The 16,924-nt window shown below is 39.6% G+C and overlaps 2 protein-coding genes across 4 annotated transcripts; one reads left to right on the forward strand and one right to left on the reverse strand.

Moving 5' to 3' along the window:
- Nucleotides 1-545: 545 nt before the first annotated feature.
- On the reverse strand, nt 546-13,545 carry zgc:91944 (uncharacterized protein LOC436941 homolog). 3 transcript variants are annotated; one of them, XM_058378058.1, is made up of 11 exons: nt 13,334-13,545; nt 12,712-12,823; nt 10,175-10,586; nt 8,858-8,943; nt 6,891-7,001; nt 5,969-6,094; nt 5,605-5,758; nt 4,343-4,425; nt 4,095-4,190; nt 3,330-3,451; nt 546-1,982 (listed from the first exon to the last, which is right to left on the reverse strand). In XM_058378058.1, the coding sequence occupies exons 2-11, from the start codon at nt 12,788-12,790 to the stop codon at nt 1,839-1,841; spliced, it is 1,413 nt and encodes a 470-aa protein (XP_058234041.1). In that variant the 5' UTR covers nt 12,791-12,823; nt 13,334-13,545; the 3' UTR covers nt 546-1,838. The 3 variants fall into 3 exon arrangements, with proteins under 3 accessions (XP_058234041.1, XP_058234042.1, XP_058234043.1); XM_058378059.1 differs by lacking the exon at nt 12,712-12,823; XM_058378060.1 differs by lacking the exon at nt 5,969-6,094.
- Nucleotides 13,546-15,252: 1,707 nt separating this feature from the next.
- LOC131345197 (gap junction beta-4 protein-like) lies at nt 15,253-16,808 on the forward strand. The gene has a single exon (XM_058377977.1). The coding sequence runs from the start codon at nt 15,525-15,527 to the stop codon at nt 16,341-16,343; it is 819 nt and encodes a 272-aa protein (XP_058233960.1). The 5' UTR covers nt 15,253-15,524; the 3' UTR covers nt 16,344-16,808.
- Nucleotides 16,809-16,924: the final 116 nt, after the last annotated feature.

Below are 16,924 nucleotides of genomic sequence, written 5' to 3' on the forward strand. Positions count from 1 at the left end.
GCTCTGACCCCAACCTCCGAGGATGGGATATGCAAAGAAAGAATTTCACTGTGCTGTAATGTATATGTGACAAATAAAGGCTGTTTCTATTTCTTTTTCTTCACCAAGCTGCCACTGCTGGGTCCCTGAACAAGGCCCTTAACCCTCAATTGCTCAGTTGTACAAAATGCAACTGTTGCCCCGGATAAGGGTGTCTGCTGTAATATAATGTAATGTAATATTTGTCGCACGCTGCTACCCTGCTACCACTGGGCCCTTGAACAAGGCCCCCAACCACCCTCCCGCTCCAGGGTCGCTACATTATGGCTGACCCTGCTCTCTGACCCCAATTCTTCAAGGATGGGATATGCTAAGAAAGACTTTCACTATGCAGTAATGTATATGTGACAAATAAAGGCTACTTAACTTCAGTAAAATTCTGGACAGATAAAATCTATGTTTTAATCTATGGGAAATCTCTATTGCTTCAAATATGCTTAACCTCAAATGTGTACAAAAGAGTAATCATGAACAGATAACACATTTCAATAAATCCACCACCGAGATATTATATACTGGATTTATTTAAGTCATCAGGGAAATGCAGACAGAAATGGATCTTGAAAGCGTGCAACACTGCTTCCTGTTTTCATATACAGAGCTGAGGCCTGAAATATCATAGCTTTAAGTCTTCCTATGCTCTGAGCACATTTCATTTCAGCACGCACCTCTTAAATGTATCCCAGGGACAGACTATTTAATTTGCCGTGGACCTTATAAAAAGCATCTCGGTAAATGATCTGATTTCCAGGACATACCTTTGGCTTTAAAGAGAAAACGGTGGATCGTCCACCGGAAAGAGGCTTTTTACATTAGATTCTAAATCTGTTACAGTTACATGTTATTATAATACTGCATTAGCTTATTAAAGGAATAATGGTGCTCATAGCAAAAAACAACAAATATATATATATATATATTTTTAAAAATGAACAATTTAGAGCCCAAACACCAGTCATAGGTCACAATAGCTTAAATGACTGAGTACAGAGAGGCTTTAAGTAGTGGTTAAATATAAAAAGATTGGAAAGTCATGACCCTGCGCTATTATGGCTAGATCACACTTACAGAAAAAAAAAATGTTTAGCTTGGCTTATTAAAGATTGAAAAGAAAAAAAAAAGAGACATATAAACAATGATGCAGGACGTGTACATGAGACATGACATATGTATTCACAATACCCAGGACTTCATTTCAGAAGTGATATTAGCATTACTGAGTGAATATGAGGCTGCTTCTCCATCAATTCTCTAATGTAGCTTTACCTGAGTAAATGGTGGCGTTCAGGTTCCAGTCTCGATTGAGAACTATTGCATATGGCTAAGGAAATCACTTCCTTCCTGCATTCGTGCGAGCACCACGGACATAGTGCACCCCGTCATCATACCCGAACACCTGTCCTGCAGGTTTCTCTCCCACTCCTTACTCCTGTTTGCATGAGGCTTCTATTGTCAAACTGTTACACTTGAGAATAGTGAGAAGATGTGTGTGTGTGTGTGTGTGTGTGTGTGAAGGGGAGGCTTTAGCATGAGGTGGAAGGTTATCATTCTGCACCATAACTGTCTTTTCCTCTTAAAAGATGCATTAAGACTTCTTGGAATGCACAATACAGTGTATAGAGATAAATATTGCCATTACTACAAGCGTGATTACTGTAGATACATACAATTGCCTCTCTAGCACTAGAGGCAATTTGGTGTCTTGCCGTACACAAACGTCCTCCTCCGAGGTCTCGAAGAGGGACAGTAAGTGGCACGATTTCAAGCCTCTGAAACGTTAAGCAGACTGCTTGCTCCGCTCACTCCTCATCCACAGCCTCCCTTTTGGATTCATCAATCTTCTGATCCACATGTTGAGTAGCAGGGCTTGGAAGAGGCACTACTTCCACTGCAGGCAGTGTGGCTCCATCTGGCTCGGTCACTTTTCTCTGAGCAAGCTCTTCCTGAGCACAAAAAAATACATCATTCACTCTTTTTTATAGGTGACCGCAAATTTGCTTTATTTTTTACGTACCGTTTTTATTTATGTATTTAAAATCCATCTGTATTTCCTGAGGTATTTTCACACAATTTCTGACATTGTTTCCACATTTTATGACTTTTCTTTTTCACAAATGTGATGTCCAAATGAGTCCTGACTTCAATTAAAGGGTTTTTAAAATCCTGGTCCATTATAAAACTATTAATGTCACCCTTTTTTTTTGCTTGTGCAGTGCTGCGTGTTGAAACGACTGGGGTGTAGCTCCACTCTGCATTTGCACAGAAAGAAATGACTCGAAGGTTCCATAATTGTGACAAAAACAGGCGATTTTTATGCCAGAAAAAAAGATTAGAATTACTTAAATGCTTTATGTTCGCTACTAAATTAATTCATGTAATTATGTGGCTAAAAGCCTAATTGTATAGAATAAATTACTGTTCAAAAGACTTTTTTAATCCAATTTTGATATAGAAGTTTAGTTAATTCTAAGACTCAGTCAGCACAAAAAACTTTTACATTTCCAAACAAAAAAATTAGAGGTTAAAAAATTGTTCATATGTCAGTAAAGAACGCAACATATTACAAAATACACAAGTATTAAGTAACAACGAAGGTTGTCATGTTTAAGTGATTGGAGAAGTGTGATGGCCAAAAAACTCCAGAAGAAATGTGGCGGATTCATTAAGAAATTAATGCACAAATATGTTTTACTGTATTTAAGGTTAATATGAAGTAAATAAGTAATCAAAGATTGCTTAAAAGAAAGGAGGAGTGTAGATGTATTGTTTTATTTGTGCAATATCGACCAGTTTTGATCAACAACATGTACTTGGAATTAGATGAAGTGTACATTATTTAGTTAGAGTGTGTCTGTTTAGTGTTTCGAATATCATATTAACACCTAAAGTGGGCGTGGCCTAAAACAGTATTTTATTAAATACAGTATGAACCCTACTACTATATGCCTGGAAACATCATCCATTCATGTTGAATACTGTATTCAGATAAGGCTACATCCCTTGTCTCCACCAGGTTCATTCATTCAGTTTCAGTACAGGCTTTAATCTGGTCAGACATGCTATGGTTTAAATGACTAATGTGTTTACAACTTGGAAACAGGACCGACTAAGTTCATTAGATGTTAAGAAATCCTGTAAACACAACAGACAATCTGTTTTCTGCTCCCCAACCATCCAGTACAACCTACCCTTACTCCTCTTCATCATCTGTTTCAATTATGTCTATGGACTTGTCAGTATTTTATTAGCACTGAAATAAGGCACTGAGAGTGGATTAGTTAATCTCCCACCTGATCTGGAAATCGCTGATTCACAACCTGTTCTCCAAACTCCTGGTTCTCAACCTCTTCACCATTAGAGTGACAGCTGGGGCTCGGCACTTCTATGCCATGACTCTCAAGAATGGCAGCCTCTGAGAACGTGAGATTGGGTGGTTGTATTAGAGAAAGAAAAAGAGAGGAAAAATAACCAATGTAGTTACATCCATGAGTAACTACATTCCATAGCCATTACTTTCAGCTACTAACTAGGTAATGTGTAAAAAATAAAAGTTCAATCAGTGACATGGCAATGTGGAGCTGAGTTCCTGGCACCAGCTTAAGGTTAATTATTTTTTCGTGTAATTAGTTATGTGTTTTATTACCACAGTAATGCAAACTATTTTATTTATCATATAATGGCATCATGCTTTTTATTCCATTTTTAGTTATGGAACATGAAGAGACAAAGAAGCTCATCACTTCTGTTATAGCAGCGTTAAACCATTGCTCCTTCAATAAAATCTGATTTCTTCTCTCTCTTGAGGATAATTAGACATAAATGCAGCTTGCTATGTAACTGAGAAACTGCTGTTCCATCCTAAAGATTTCCCTGTGTTGGAAAAGTTAAAGGAACAGCTTCTTACACTGGGGAATCCTTTAAAAGATGCTTACTAAATGTATCCTCAATATTATCTTAACAATATTTATAGTGGAGTATCCACCACAGAAATCCACTGATGTAATTATTAAATAACTTATAATCTAAATAATGCCCTCAACTGCAGGCCATCTCACCAATGTTGGCACGTCTCTTCATCTCCTTCCTGCGATTGGCGAACCAGTTGTACACTTTCAGTGCAGTGACTCTCTCAAACTCAGAAAGTTTGCATCCTGGAACAAAATTTCCCCACAGATGATTATTTCATTTTTATTTGTTCAAGCTAATCTAATTTAATCTGTAGGGTTCCATCACCATGAGGCAGTAACAAAGAACGGGTGAATGTCTACAAAATGTTCAAATGAAACAGGTAAAGGTTTCTCACCTGGTTTTTGGATGACCGAGTTGCAGGCGTTGGCAATCTCCTCTCGTTTGGCTTCGTCAGGATACTGATTCTCTATAAAGAAACTGAAGGATGACAGGCAACAAATCAGGGCCAGTTTATTATTAGTAAGTGACGGTCAGTGACGCATCTCATCCTGAAGAAATATCCAATGGTAACAACTGCATTTGATTAATATTCATAACCCAAATTTAAAGATGTTGAAGATATTATTAAACAACTTCTAAGTCAAAATGAATAATAATAGACCATAAATTTTCAGCTGGTTATAATGTAAAACTCACCGAGCATGCATCTTCTTCACAGGGCCTTTTAACAACTATCTTCTTTCACTGAACTTTACGTACCGCACAGCAAAGCCTGACAGTTTTTACACTTGTACATAAGCCCTCTAGTGGTGTTAAATGGGCCAGATCATGACTACCATTTACATAATTTTTCCATCAGCTGGACAGACCTTACATCAGATAAAAATCACTTTCATTTACATTTCATTTACAGCATTTAGCTGATGGCCTTTTCCATTACAGCTTACAGAGTCTATCAAAAACCATATCCTTGTGCTTGTACAAAAAGGCCATGGCTTAGAATATCACAATGTTAAACCGGCTCAGTAATAAGTAGAAGGGTTAACACAACATAAAGCAGTCAGATAATGGTGTGTAATTGTTGACTCTTCTATAATTTAATATAAATAAAGATTGTTAACTTCGCTTTCATGCTTTTTGTACCTACATAATTTCTTGCATAGTTAAATACAGTACCAGCATTCTTCACTCTAACCCATTTAACCACATGAAGCCATTTTGTCAGAGACCCAATTCATTATCTCTGCAAATAAGATTGCCTGTAATGTGTTGCGCAGTCATTAGAATGTGCTTTGTGCCCTCTAGTGGGTCTTTAGTGAAATACTGTTGCGTTGTGTGTTTACAGGTCATTTCAAAATGCTGATAAAAGCACAGTGATTTTCCTGTGAAATTCGGAAAAAAAATCATGGTATATTCGCTCAAACGCTTAAGTTTAATGTGTCTAATTTTATTCCACAGGTAGAGTTGCTTAAATTAAAGATTGTGCTTGAAGAACTACTCAGTAACAATAAGCATTAGGTGGGTGACTTGGAGATCTCTAAGGCTACCAAAGATTTGGAAATGTTTCATAAAGAAGAAAAAGCATGTCCCAATCTCTGTAACTGCCATATTTTTATCTGGTCCCTGTGCTGAATAGCCGCTTAATAAATGTCTCACCTCTCCATGATCGACTGGCACTCTTTCCTCCAGGTGAAACGGCTGCCCCTCCTCAGTCTAAAAGGTCCGCCCACAGCCGCCCTGTCTCCAGGGCAACCGGCAACTCTCCAGTCGGGTTCCTCCTTGACCAGTGAGCGCATGGACAGAGTAGCACCTTCACACACACACACACACACACACACACACACACACACACACACCACGACATGAGTCATGAAACTAAAACAGCACATCCTGAATGGACAGACAATACATATGGATGATGCATTTTATTTTTTATGAAAAATGTGAAAGGATTGCTGTCCGGGTCATGCATTGCCTATTGTCCAGCTGTAACTACAGCAGCTGGCTTCATGGTGGTTACCTGGCTGGGCCTGCTGTGCAGAGTACCAAGGGAGCAGGTGCATCAGTAGTTCTCTCTGTCTACTCCAGGGGATGTCAGTCCTGCTCCTGGGGCCCTGAGCATGCTGGTTTTCAGTCCATCTGAACCCTTTAAGCCATTTGGGCAATCAGAAAACTGAATGTTAACTAAGGTCGCTTCCAACGTCCAACAACGTCTCATTCATAGACGAATACAACCATATCACTCAGTTAAAGCCTGCGGAGAAAGCTGAGGTTCTACCAGTTTTATCAGGAGTTGCATTGAGATGTCTATAATGCAGGGGATTAAGTGTGCAGAGACATGCTCGATACTGCAGCACTGCAGAGGATTACAAAGCGACATGCTCAGAGCTCTGTTAGTAGAGTTAAGTGCAGCACGGACAAGACGAAAACCAGCAAGTTCCAGGCCCAGGATCAGGACTAAGAAGTAGATTGCACAGTCTAGATCTGGGGTTCAACAGGAAGTTGAGGAGAGCTAAAAGTCCTGGAGGGTTTCATCCAAACTCTGCATTACTTTGTCAGCCCTTTAACCTATGTCACATTAACTGTATTAATATGAGTAGATGACTGTTTTGGCTGGGTGACAGCTTCTTAAGTTCATTTTGCAAACAGTACGCACATCTATAGGCTTTGCCAAACCCAACATTAACTCAATAATATAAATGATGGCAAATGAAATAAGCTGGTTTCATTTCAATCCATAATTGAAAAGACTTTTTATAGTTACATAAGGCCTGTTTTAGAAACCATACTGAATTACAAGCCCTCGAGGACCATGTGGAAAGGAAGTGTAAAAGAAAGTGGATGGTAAGTGGATGAACACAAAATCTAATTCAATGACTGTTTCCTCCTGAAATACTTTCACCCCATGCTGCATGTATCTGAGCCTTAGAAGCCTTCCTCACCTGGACTGTTCCTCTCCAGCAGATACCAGCGGTAAAAAGCCCTGCGCTTGGAGTCGCTCATCTCCAGGCCCTGCTGCAGCAGCCACTGGGAGATGTAGCTTTGACTGATACCTAAAAAAAAACAGCGTGTGTAAATAAAGAAACCCAGTCCTAATACAGTGGTAAAGACAGCCTTCCTACCATATAGAGCATAAATATCCCAAGTGTGGGTCAAGTGTGATTTCACAAGGCTAGGCAGGCAACTGCACAGCATGTTTCACACGTGTCAGCGGTACAGAATCTGCGACACTCGGGGCTATTTAAGGAAAATCCCTGACAGGATGGTAGAATTTAATCTACTGCATCATACTGCTACCCTGCTAATGGCAAGCAACCCCCCTCATCACGAACTTCCCATTGTATAAGCTAATAAGCTGGAGAGAAAATTCAGGCTATTTTAAGCTCACTGTCTAACAATAAAGAAAATAATTAGTCTCTGAGCTAAAACATTGCTATAAGCCATTATAGGATATTAGTTTGGAACTGTTGAAGTATTCATAAATTACACTGTACTCTGTATCTGTTAATTCCTTGGTTACATAACAAACACAAAGTTTAAGGTGCATATACAATATATGCAGCAATTAATAAATGGCATATACTATATTTAAACATTGTCCTGTTGTTTGTTGTTTAAGTGAGAAAGGAAGAGCTCTGAAGTACATTATTTAATAATACTTCAAAAATTCCAAAGTAATATCCTGTGTGTGTGTGTGTGTGTGTGTGTGTGAGCTCTGTTCCGCCATTCTGGGTTTTCTCTGAGAAGAGCAGGCACTCAGTGAAATGTTATTAGAATTTGTCAAGTGCAAGAAAAACACTGCATAAACTGAACACGTGAATTAAGACAAAACAAATAAATCCAGTTTGACCGGTACAACTGAGATGCATGTCCCAGCGCTGGTTTCACTCGGATTTCAGAAGACATACAAATGTAGCTGGAACCTAGTGTAAGAATGTCCCGAAGGAGCTCTTTGTTAAGTGAGCAAACAAACAGACGAAGCACATTATTCAGACAGGAACAACTTAAACTTGCTGTCAAACATCAACTTGCCATACAAATAAACAGTGAAATATTTTCTTGAAAATTATATTAAAGATGTTGGCCCTTATTGATCAAAGTTGGGTGTGCAAAAGATTCAATGGTCAGTTTCCTTTTTTTATCAACTACGTCTATCTGTACATTCAAATTCAATCCATGTGTAAATAATATCCATATCTAAAAACTACGAGTCAACAAATTTGATTCCTTTTTGGCTCATTTTACTTCTTTCAGTATTTTGTTAAAAAAGGATTTGTTCATTTGCTCAGGATTGAAATATTTATAAATGAAGACTTAAGCTTTAACCTTTCCATCTTTACGAAGCTTTAAAAATGTAAGCTTTCAAGCTGTGTTCTGCTGACTGAGACCCTAACGAGTGCTAACATGAATAAAAATGTTGAAATAAATAAAGCTCACATAACTACCCGCAGGTGAAGATGGAGAACGGTTGAAGAGTTCCCGATTATGAAAAACACAGCACATTTCCGACTGTCTATATCCAACTAAAAAAATACTATTAAATTCAGTAAAAACAAAATACCGGATGACTTCTCTGTTACAGCTTTATCAATTTATTTGATTTACTTTTTTTCCAGCTTCACTGTAATGACTTTTTCCATGCTCGAGTCTGTTGAATGCTTTCATGTAAATTAGATGTATATATATATGAAGGTAAACTAGGGCATGATGTATAAATGATATAAATAAAAGTATAGTGGAAGAAAGCTTGCATCTACACAGCTGAAGCCTGATGTTTTATATCAGTTTCATGAATTAGACACAGTTTACTTCATACATTATTCCAGGAGCTCAATCCAACGGTCAAATCTACTAATTCTGGATGAATAAAAACCACAGTGTAGGGTACAGTGTAGAGTCGACTGAGTACCTGTAACTTGGCCGACAATAGCCTGAGAGATCCTCCTGTTATTGAGGAAAGCCTTGATTTCCTCCTTTACCAGGTTACTGTCCCTCCTAATAGCCAGACATATGAATGACATATGTATACATTCTGTGCTACTACCATGTCATAACCAAACAGACAGCATGCAGACATGTTGAACTGTGATAAAGAACCCATTTAATAACACATTAATATATTCTGGTAAGTATTTATACAAACTAAGTAATAAATTATTAACAAAGAGTGTAATAAAACATAACAGGACATGCTATTATAGGAAAATAATCAACAACATGGTGGGTTGATCTGGTAAATAATTCATAGCTACACATTTCCTGAAGTGTATTTGTATTATATTTGTCTAAGTGTGTTTGGATTTATATAAAAAGAAAAACGTTTTTTTATAGCTAAATGCTGTGGAATGCTTGTGAAATAAATTAGTTTCAGTGATCACTAACGTTATAGCAGATACAGTCCCTCACTTACTCTTGCGGTTAACAAGACAGAAACAAATGCAGCTTGTTACAGAGAAATTGGCACAACACACAAAAGCACAAAATCCACTATCCTAAAGAAACCTTACTGACTGCTGAAGTGGTGACAGTAGAGGCTCCTTCATCAAATGGTAAATAAATATCTGCTTACAGAAAGCGTCACCATATGCTTAATAATTGTACATTTTTATTCATTAAATTACGAATTTCTTTACTGGGTTAAGATTGTGGAACATGTGATTCATAACAGAAACGATAACAAGTGCATTAATACAAAATTGTGATCTGAGTACAGCTGTGAGATCCGCTAGAACATTCAACCCACCAGGATGTTTCATCTCATATCACATGCAAAAAAACTCATTCCTAATTAACTTTTTAAGGAGTTTAAGCCGTTGCTAAAAATTCATTCAATTATACATTGCTACAGTTTGTACAATGAAATGACTAGACTGAAATAGGACAAAGGAAATGGTATGGTAAAAAGGAAACCGAAACGAACGCTGTTTACATTCTCACTATCAACAGTTAATGTATCTGGAAAAATTCACCCAACATACCAAAGGAAACAGCAACACTCAAAAACATTTTAAGCTTTAAAACGTCTTATTAAAGCCAGCTGTCTCCCTCCCACTCCACCTGACCCACTTTCAAAAAGCCTACCACTCTCTGAAAATTACACAGCTGCTCCAGGGACGTCCCCTGTCATCGTCTGAGGTTATATTAATCACTCATTCCTGTTAGCTTTCTGAAGAAAAAACAACAAGGTAATAACAGCAAAACATGATGATGTGATACAAGCTTTTACCTCATGTACTCTTCCACTTTCTCTTCCAGATCCCAGTCCTCTTCGGCCAGGTCATAAGCGAACGACCTCTGAACTCCTCCAGGTGGGTACAGGGGTGGGGACGAGGCATCGTAACTGTTGCTGGGGGACAGTGCAGCATCTAGAACCGGAGTCTGTGTGGTAGCTGAGGTGAGAGAGGAAGATGAAGAGGATGAGGAAGAAGGTGCAGCCGGAGCTGCAGAGGTAGGAGCCCTGGGCGGGGCTGTGTGATTGTCACAGAAAGGCGACCGGTGCTCTGGATCCAGTCTCTCTAGAGACTCCAGAGCCTGGAGGATCTGAGGTTTGGTCAGGCCGGACAGCCTGAGGCGCTGCAGCAGGTCGATCTGCTCGATCGTGTAGCGTGGCTCCACATCACAGCACTCCATCCTGGCATCTGTGAGAAGAAATCTTTCAGTAATTGAATTTACGAGCATAGCAAAAGGACTGCACGAAGATCATAGAAAGAAAAGGGATCTGCATTCCAGCAATTGCAGAAATGTGGTTTGTGTGTTTTTGCCTTCCACATCACCACATCATTTCTAAAGAATCTGGCCACACCACTGCAACTTGTGACATTTTAATATAATGTTCCACTTCTTATGTAGTGAGTGAAAATTAGATAAGAACGGCTCTGGTGAAGCGTCCTCTCATTTATGATTAAGATCTGGGGCATTTCATAGAAACAATCCGTTTTTAACACAAACATACATCAATATAAGGTATCCTTTTTAGCATATACATTTAAATTGCTTGCCTTTAACAAATAAAAACTATCTGAAGGCAGAGAATTTGAGATTTTTTTTTTCAGGTGCATCAGCTTGGCTAGGGCTGATTTCTTTCTAGCTCAGACTGTAGATTTATGAAGCCTATGAATCAGAGGCGGTTATATCAGGTAGGCGATGCAGCTCCTTGGTTTCATCTTCATTTGTGCTTGTGTTTTTTTTTCGACCTGCTTCCCTGACACATCCTCAGCACACCATAAAACAGTCAGTGGAGTAATGAATGCGAACCAGGCGGATTATTTACAGGGTCATCCTCTTTTTCTACTTAAAATGGAGAAACAAAATGTAGCGTGACTAAGCATGTTTAATAAATGTACATATCACCCCCCCCCCAAAAAAAAAAAAGCAGACGTCAGAACCACAAGTTTATTTTTGGGTTTGAACCAAAGGGTCAAAACTTAACACTTTCCCATGATTAGTATTCAAAGGAAACACGGCATAAAGCCAGTAGAGCATTATGGACATGGAAAAAAAACTCAGAAATGGTGACTATATCAACCCTTAATTAAATGCGTGAGGATGTGTAATAATTTGTCCCACATCATCTTTTTATGCCATCAAGAAAGCCTTGTGAAATAATGCATTACGCAATTACTCAACACTAATAGTGGAATTGTCAAGCTGATGATAGATATTAAGAGCTCGAATATCACCACTAGCTGTCACTGGCTTAGACTCTAACATCTGAATTGGTTTGAATTCAATTTGCATTCATTTCGTTTATTGGCAGATGTCAACAACTGTCCTAAAGTGTCTTAATAAGTGTTCACAGATCAGGTTGAAATCAAACGCAGGAGTATTCATAGTGGTCGTATTTTAAGTGGGATCCGTGAAGCATCGCCTGGGGATCTGTGACTTTTATTCTTTCTTTAGAAAAGTCACCACTTTCAAAGCTACTGCATTTATTAATGATGTAATATTATATTTAAGAGCGTGTGTGACTGGTGACTGGAATTAAATAGGTTTAATTCAAACCGCAATATTAATATTAAAAACATGTCACGCTATAAATAAGCTTGACTTGGACCAAACATATATTCCGCTGGCAGAAGTTTCACGAATTAAAAAGCTGTATAACATCAATAAACAGTTGGAATACTATTGTACAAATTTCAACACTAAGCAGAATATTTACACACACTATATGACCAAAAGTATCCAGAAGTCTGACTATGTCCCCAATATTTGAGCTTCTTCACAAACATATGTCACCAAGTGGGAGGCAGATGATTGTCTAGAATGTTCAATTAATGGAGATTTTCCCAGCATGAATAAAATGAGCTCCATGAAGACACGGTTAATCTCCAAGGTTAATGTAAAAGCGCTGAAGCGTCCTGCACAGAGCCCTGACCTCGACCTCACTGAACATCTTCTGGATGAACTAGAATGCCCAACCTTACTAACGCTGTGGTGAAACGGACACGTCCTCAAATCCATCACTTCAAAACCTAGTGGAAAGCCTTCCTAGAAGAGTGGAGTTTATAATAAGAGCAGAGCAAAATCCATGTCACAGCAAATTCCATTTTAATGAGAGGGGGATGGATGTTCAACATGCATTCGCATAGGAATGACATGTTCAGGTGTCCACATACTTTTGACCATAGAGTGACTACAAAGATTAGTTTAAAGAAGAACTGAGGGGGTCAAAATATTATTGATTTACAGTTAAAAAAGAGGTCCCTGGCTCCACTGATGGCTGTTCAGAAGTAAGTGAAAAACAAAGTGCGGGGTTTTTACCTGAGAGTTGCGGGGACACGCGGCCCGTGGGGAGCGGCTCAGCGCGCGGAGCCACAGCGCGGAGACTCCACTGGCGCATGATCCACTCAGCACCGGGGCTCGGGGGCAACGCCTGCAAACATCACCGTACTTTGGTCAGCCTGGATAAGAGCACTTTTACGCTATGGGAAGTTGACGCACGGCGAAATGTAGATAACAATACGCCGCAGTCATGGCGTTTGTTCGCGCGGCTCGTGCGTGCCTGTGTACGGGCGCGTGATGCAGTTCTGGAAGCGGATGATTAGCTTTAGCAAGCGAGCGGCTAAGCGTTTTCTTTTGCCGTGGCACGAGCTGAAATGTTTTTTTGGTTTTTTTTTGTTTTGCTTTTTATTTGGTGCTCGTTTGATCTGCTTTTTCTAATGCAGGGTAATCACTCAAAATCACAGCAACGGCAGAGATGACAAGACTGGAAGCGTTAATAATGCAAACCTATAGAAACACACCGTTTTCGACATACTTTTTTTTTTTTTTAAAGGATTGCGGACGCTCGCGAAATGGCAGCAGGGCTCTCTGATGAATAGCTGAAGAAGTGCCATAACTGTTGGAAGCGTTAGCAACACGAGCTAACGCCGTGCACACTCACCTCGCCGTGCTGCCGCTGCTCGTCTCTGCAGCCGGACTGATTGACTCCGCTCCCCCCCGGGTTTCGGCTCGGCCCAGCTGCACTTGGCTAATGAAGGTGATCCGGGAAGGGTCACATTGTCCCGGGATGCTGCAGTGGTGTGTGGCTCGGTGCACGAGCCGTCTCAGCGTTTACTGACCTCTCACCCGCTGCGAACTTCATACAGGAAGTGCTTGTGATTCCAGCAGGAGGACAGAGGAACTTTCGTTGCACTGTATTAATCATAACTCAAAAAATAAAACTAGAAACGTCAAACAAGATCCCTGCAAAAGTGCACTTTTAAAATTTTTTTAATAGCCTATATTGAAAAATTATGCAAATTTCTATATTCAGTCAACGGTACACAGGGTTTGTCCGCTATACACTGAACAACGTGATTATAGGGCGCCTTTAAATATAATGTAATGTACATGAATAGATCAGTGATTTGCGTCTAAAGTTACTAAAATGTCAACATGCACATTCCCTGCTGAACCATGCACACACTAAAGAGACAAAAGATTCACCACGCTTTGTGTGACAACTTTATTTGTGAGAGAGTATCTGAAAAACATTCCCAGGAAGTTGGGAACTAAACTCATCTTGTCACTAAGGTTGTACCTTCAAGGCTGTATCTTTCGTGTATCTAAGCAACGAGTGAAAGTACACAGGTCCATCACAGGACACCATGCAAACACACTTTAATATATTCATTCATTTACACCTAGGGTCAGGTAAGCATGACCAGTGCACCTATCTATCATGTTTTAGGAGGTGGGAGAAAACCAGAGAACCCAGAGGAGAATAGGCAAAACTCCACACAGACAGAACGCAATCTTTGGCTCGTGTTCGAGACGTAGGAGTTGTAAAGCGGCGGTGTTTGTGAAGCAGCAAACAGTGGTAAAAGTAGTAGTACTTGTACATCAGGGGTGTCCAATCTTATCTGCAAAGAGCCGATGTGGGTGCAGGTTCTCATTCCAACTGAGCAGAAGCCACATCTGAGTCTACTGAAAGCCAAGATCAGTTGATTAGCCAGTTGGAATCAGGTGTAGCTCCTGCTTGGTTGGAATGAAAACCTGCACCCACACTGGCCCTTTCTAGATAAGATTGGACACCCCTGTTCTACATCAATATCCACACCGCTTGTCCAGTGAAATGTGTGAAACTGTTTTATAGAAAAATACTAAAACAATGCAAAGTGTCAAGATTTATTAAAATGAACTGTTTTCAGTAATGAAATATCTGACCCGGTCAGCACATAATGATATGTGAAGGTTTGCTACGTAAGGACAACGTTATAACATTTTAAACGTTTAGGCAACTGAAAATAGTTCAAAATGGGATCGATATTAATAAATAAAACAACTGTAATGGTTGATGTCTATGGTAATTTATTTTATATTTCTGTTAAGGCTATGGTAACCCATATAGGAAAACCCTCACATGGTATAATCGTAACATTTTCTACTATTTACTAAATATAACAATATAAATATATAAATATACGATTTATAGTTTTAAAAATGACAAAACTTACAACAGAGAAAAATTCAATTTAAGGATTCAATTCTGAGTGCCGTGCAAGAGCATCACTGATATTTTGAACACCAATATCTGATTACAAACCCCAGCTATTAGGTTTGTCTGTTTCACAGTGGCAAGGATTTATTCAACTACTTGATCAAAGCAAAAAGATTTTAGACAACTTGTGGTAAAAACAGACTGACTGTTTTTATCACAGTGTTTGTTAAACTGACTCCTTACCCAGCATGATTTTTTCTGGAAGAATATTGCCTTGGCAAAATTAAAATGCTTTACAGATATTTTCTGTAGCATGCTAATAGGTAACTGAGGTCAGCATCTCACCCTGCATAATACCACAACCTTCAAAATGATTTTATTTAATCAGATAAACTGAGATCTTATGTCAAGAACCAGTTTTCAAGTTTTGACACTTGGCATAAGTTAGCAAGGCATCCCAGTGTTTGCTTGTTATCTAGTTAGTCTCTCTCTCTTTCTTTCACACACTCACACTGTTTTATTTACTTACTTCATTGGGTTGGTCACCTCTTGTCCACATAAGAGCTGCAGTGAGTGGCACACCTCACACAGTTGGAGCTGGAGCAAGTGTTAGGAGCCAACCGCACAACAACTCGTATCCTGTAGCGTGAAAATGAACTGGGCTTTTCTTCAGGGCCTCGTCAGTGGCGTCAATAAATACTCGACAGCTTTCGGTCGCATATGGCTGTCCGTGGTTTTCATCTTCCGTCTGCTGGTGCTGCTGGTGGCTGCTGAGAAGGTGTGGGGTGATGAGCAGAAGGAGTTCGACTGTAACACCAGAGAGCCAGGCTGCCACAATGTCTGCTATGACCATTTCTTTCCCATATCTCCCTCTCGCCTGTGGGCACTCCAGCTCATCTTTGTCACATGCCCTTCTCTCCTGGTGGTCCTGCACGTGGCATACAGGGACGACCGTGAGCGGAAGCACCAGCAGAAGTACGGTGAGGACTGTCCTCATCTCTACACAGACACCAGCAAGAAGCAAGGGGGGCTGTGGTGGACATATCTCTTCAGCCTCATATTCAAGATGGCAGTGGACGCCATGTTCATCTTTCTTGTGTTCTACATCTATGAGGCCACCTTCTTTCCGTTGCTGGTGAGATGTCAAGAGGCTCCCTGCCCTCAGGTGACTGACTGCTACATCAGCCGGTCTACAGAGAAGCGTATATTCACCATCTTCCTAGTGGTGGTCAGCTTGGTCTGTATCCTGCTGACCTTTTGTGAGATACTCTACCTCATTTTTAAGCGCTGCCATGAATGTGTCGTGTCGTACAAACTCAACAAACATGACAGACACAATGCTTTGACCTCTTCGCAGGCTATAAGACATAATCAGGATAACATGATGGAGATGTCATTGGTCGACAAAGCTAACAGCCATTCTACAACTAAAAATATGAGTGCTCCTGCGTACAGTGCAGCCATCTCATAAATGACCAACAGAGATTTGATTGAATATTGAATATTATATTCATCAATGTTTCATAAGAATGCCTTTTTTTTGTCTAATGTCTGATGTATAAGACTATACTTTTATCCAGTTTCTTGAGCTTGCTTTACTTGTTTAAGTTCTAGTTTATTTTATTAAAAGCAGAATGATTAAATGCATTGATACCGGTTTTGCATCTGATGTTGTACAGTATATCATATTATTTATAGATCTACTGTAATAAACACTGTTTGTTTGGTGTTCCACATGTTCCCACTGTGATGATGTTGCTCTCCAGTTTTCTCCCAATGTCCAAAAACATGCTGAAATTACTCCTAGGTGTCACTGAGTGTGCTCTGTAATAAACTGCAGTAAATTCCCCTGCTTCACACCCAGTGTTCCTGGGACACTGCCTCCAGATCCACCACAACCCTGACCAAGATGAAAATGTATGACTGAAGAATGTAATAAAACTAAACTTTAAATAAAAAACTATTATATGCAGATTGATACTTCTTGTGCTGTTTGGCAAGAACTGAGAAAATCAAACACTCATTCTGCTAACTGTCTCTAGTAAACACATG

This window comes from Hemibagrus wyckioides, linkage group LG24 (assembly GCF_019097595.1).
Source record: "Hemibagrus wyckioides isolate EC202008001 linkage group LG24, SWU_Hwy_1.0, whole genome shotgun sequence".
Classification (NCBI taxonomy): domain Eukaryota; kingdom Metazoa; phylum Chordata; class Actinopteri; order Siluriformes; family Bagridae; genus Hemibagrus; species Hemibagrus wyckioides.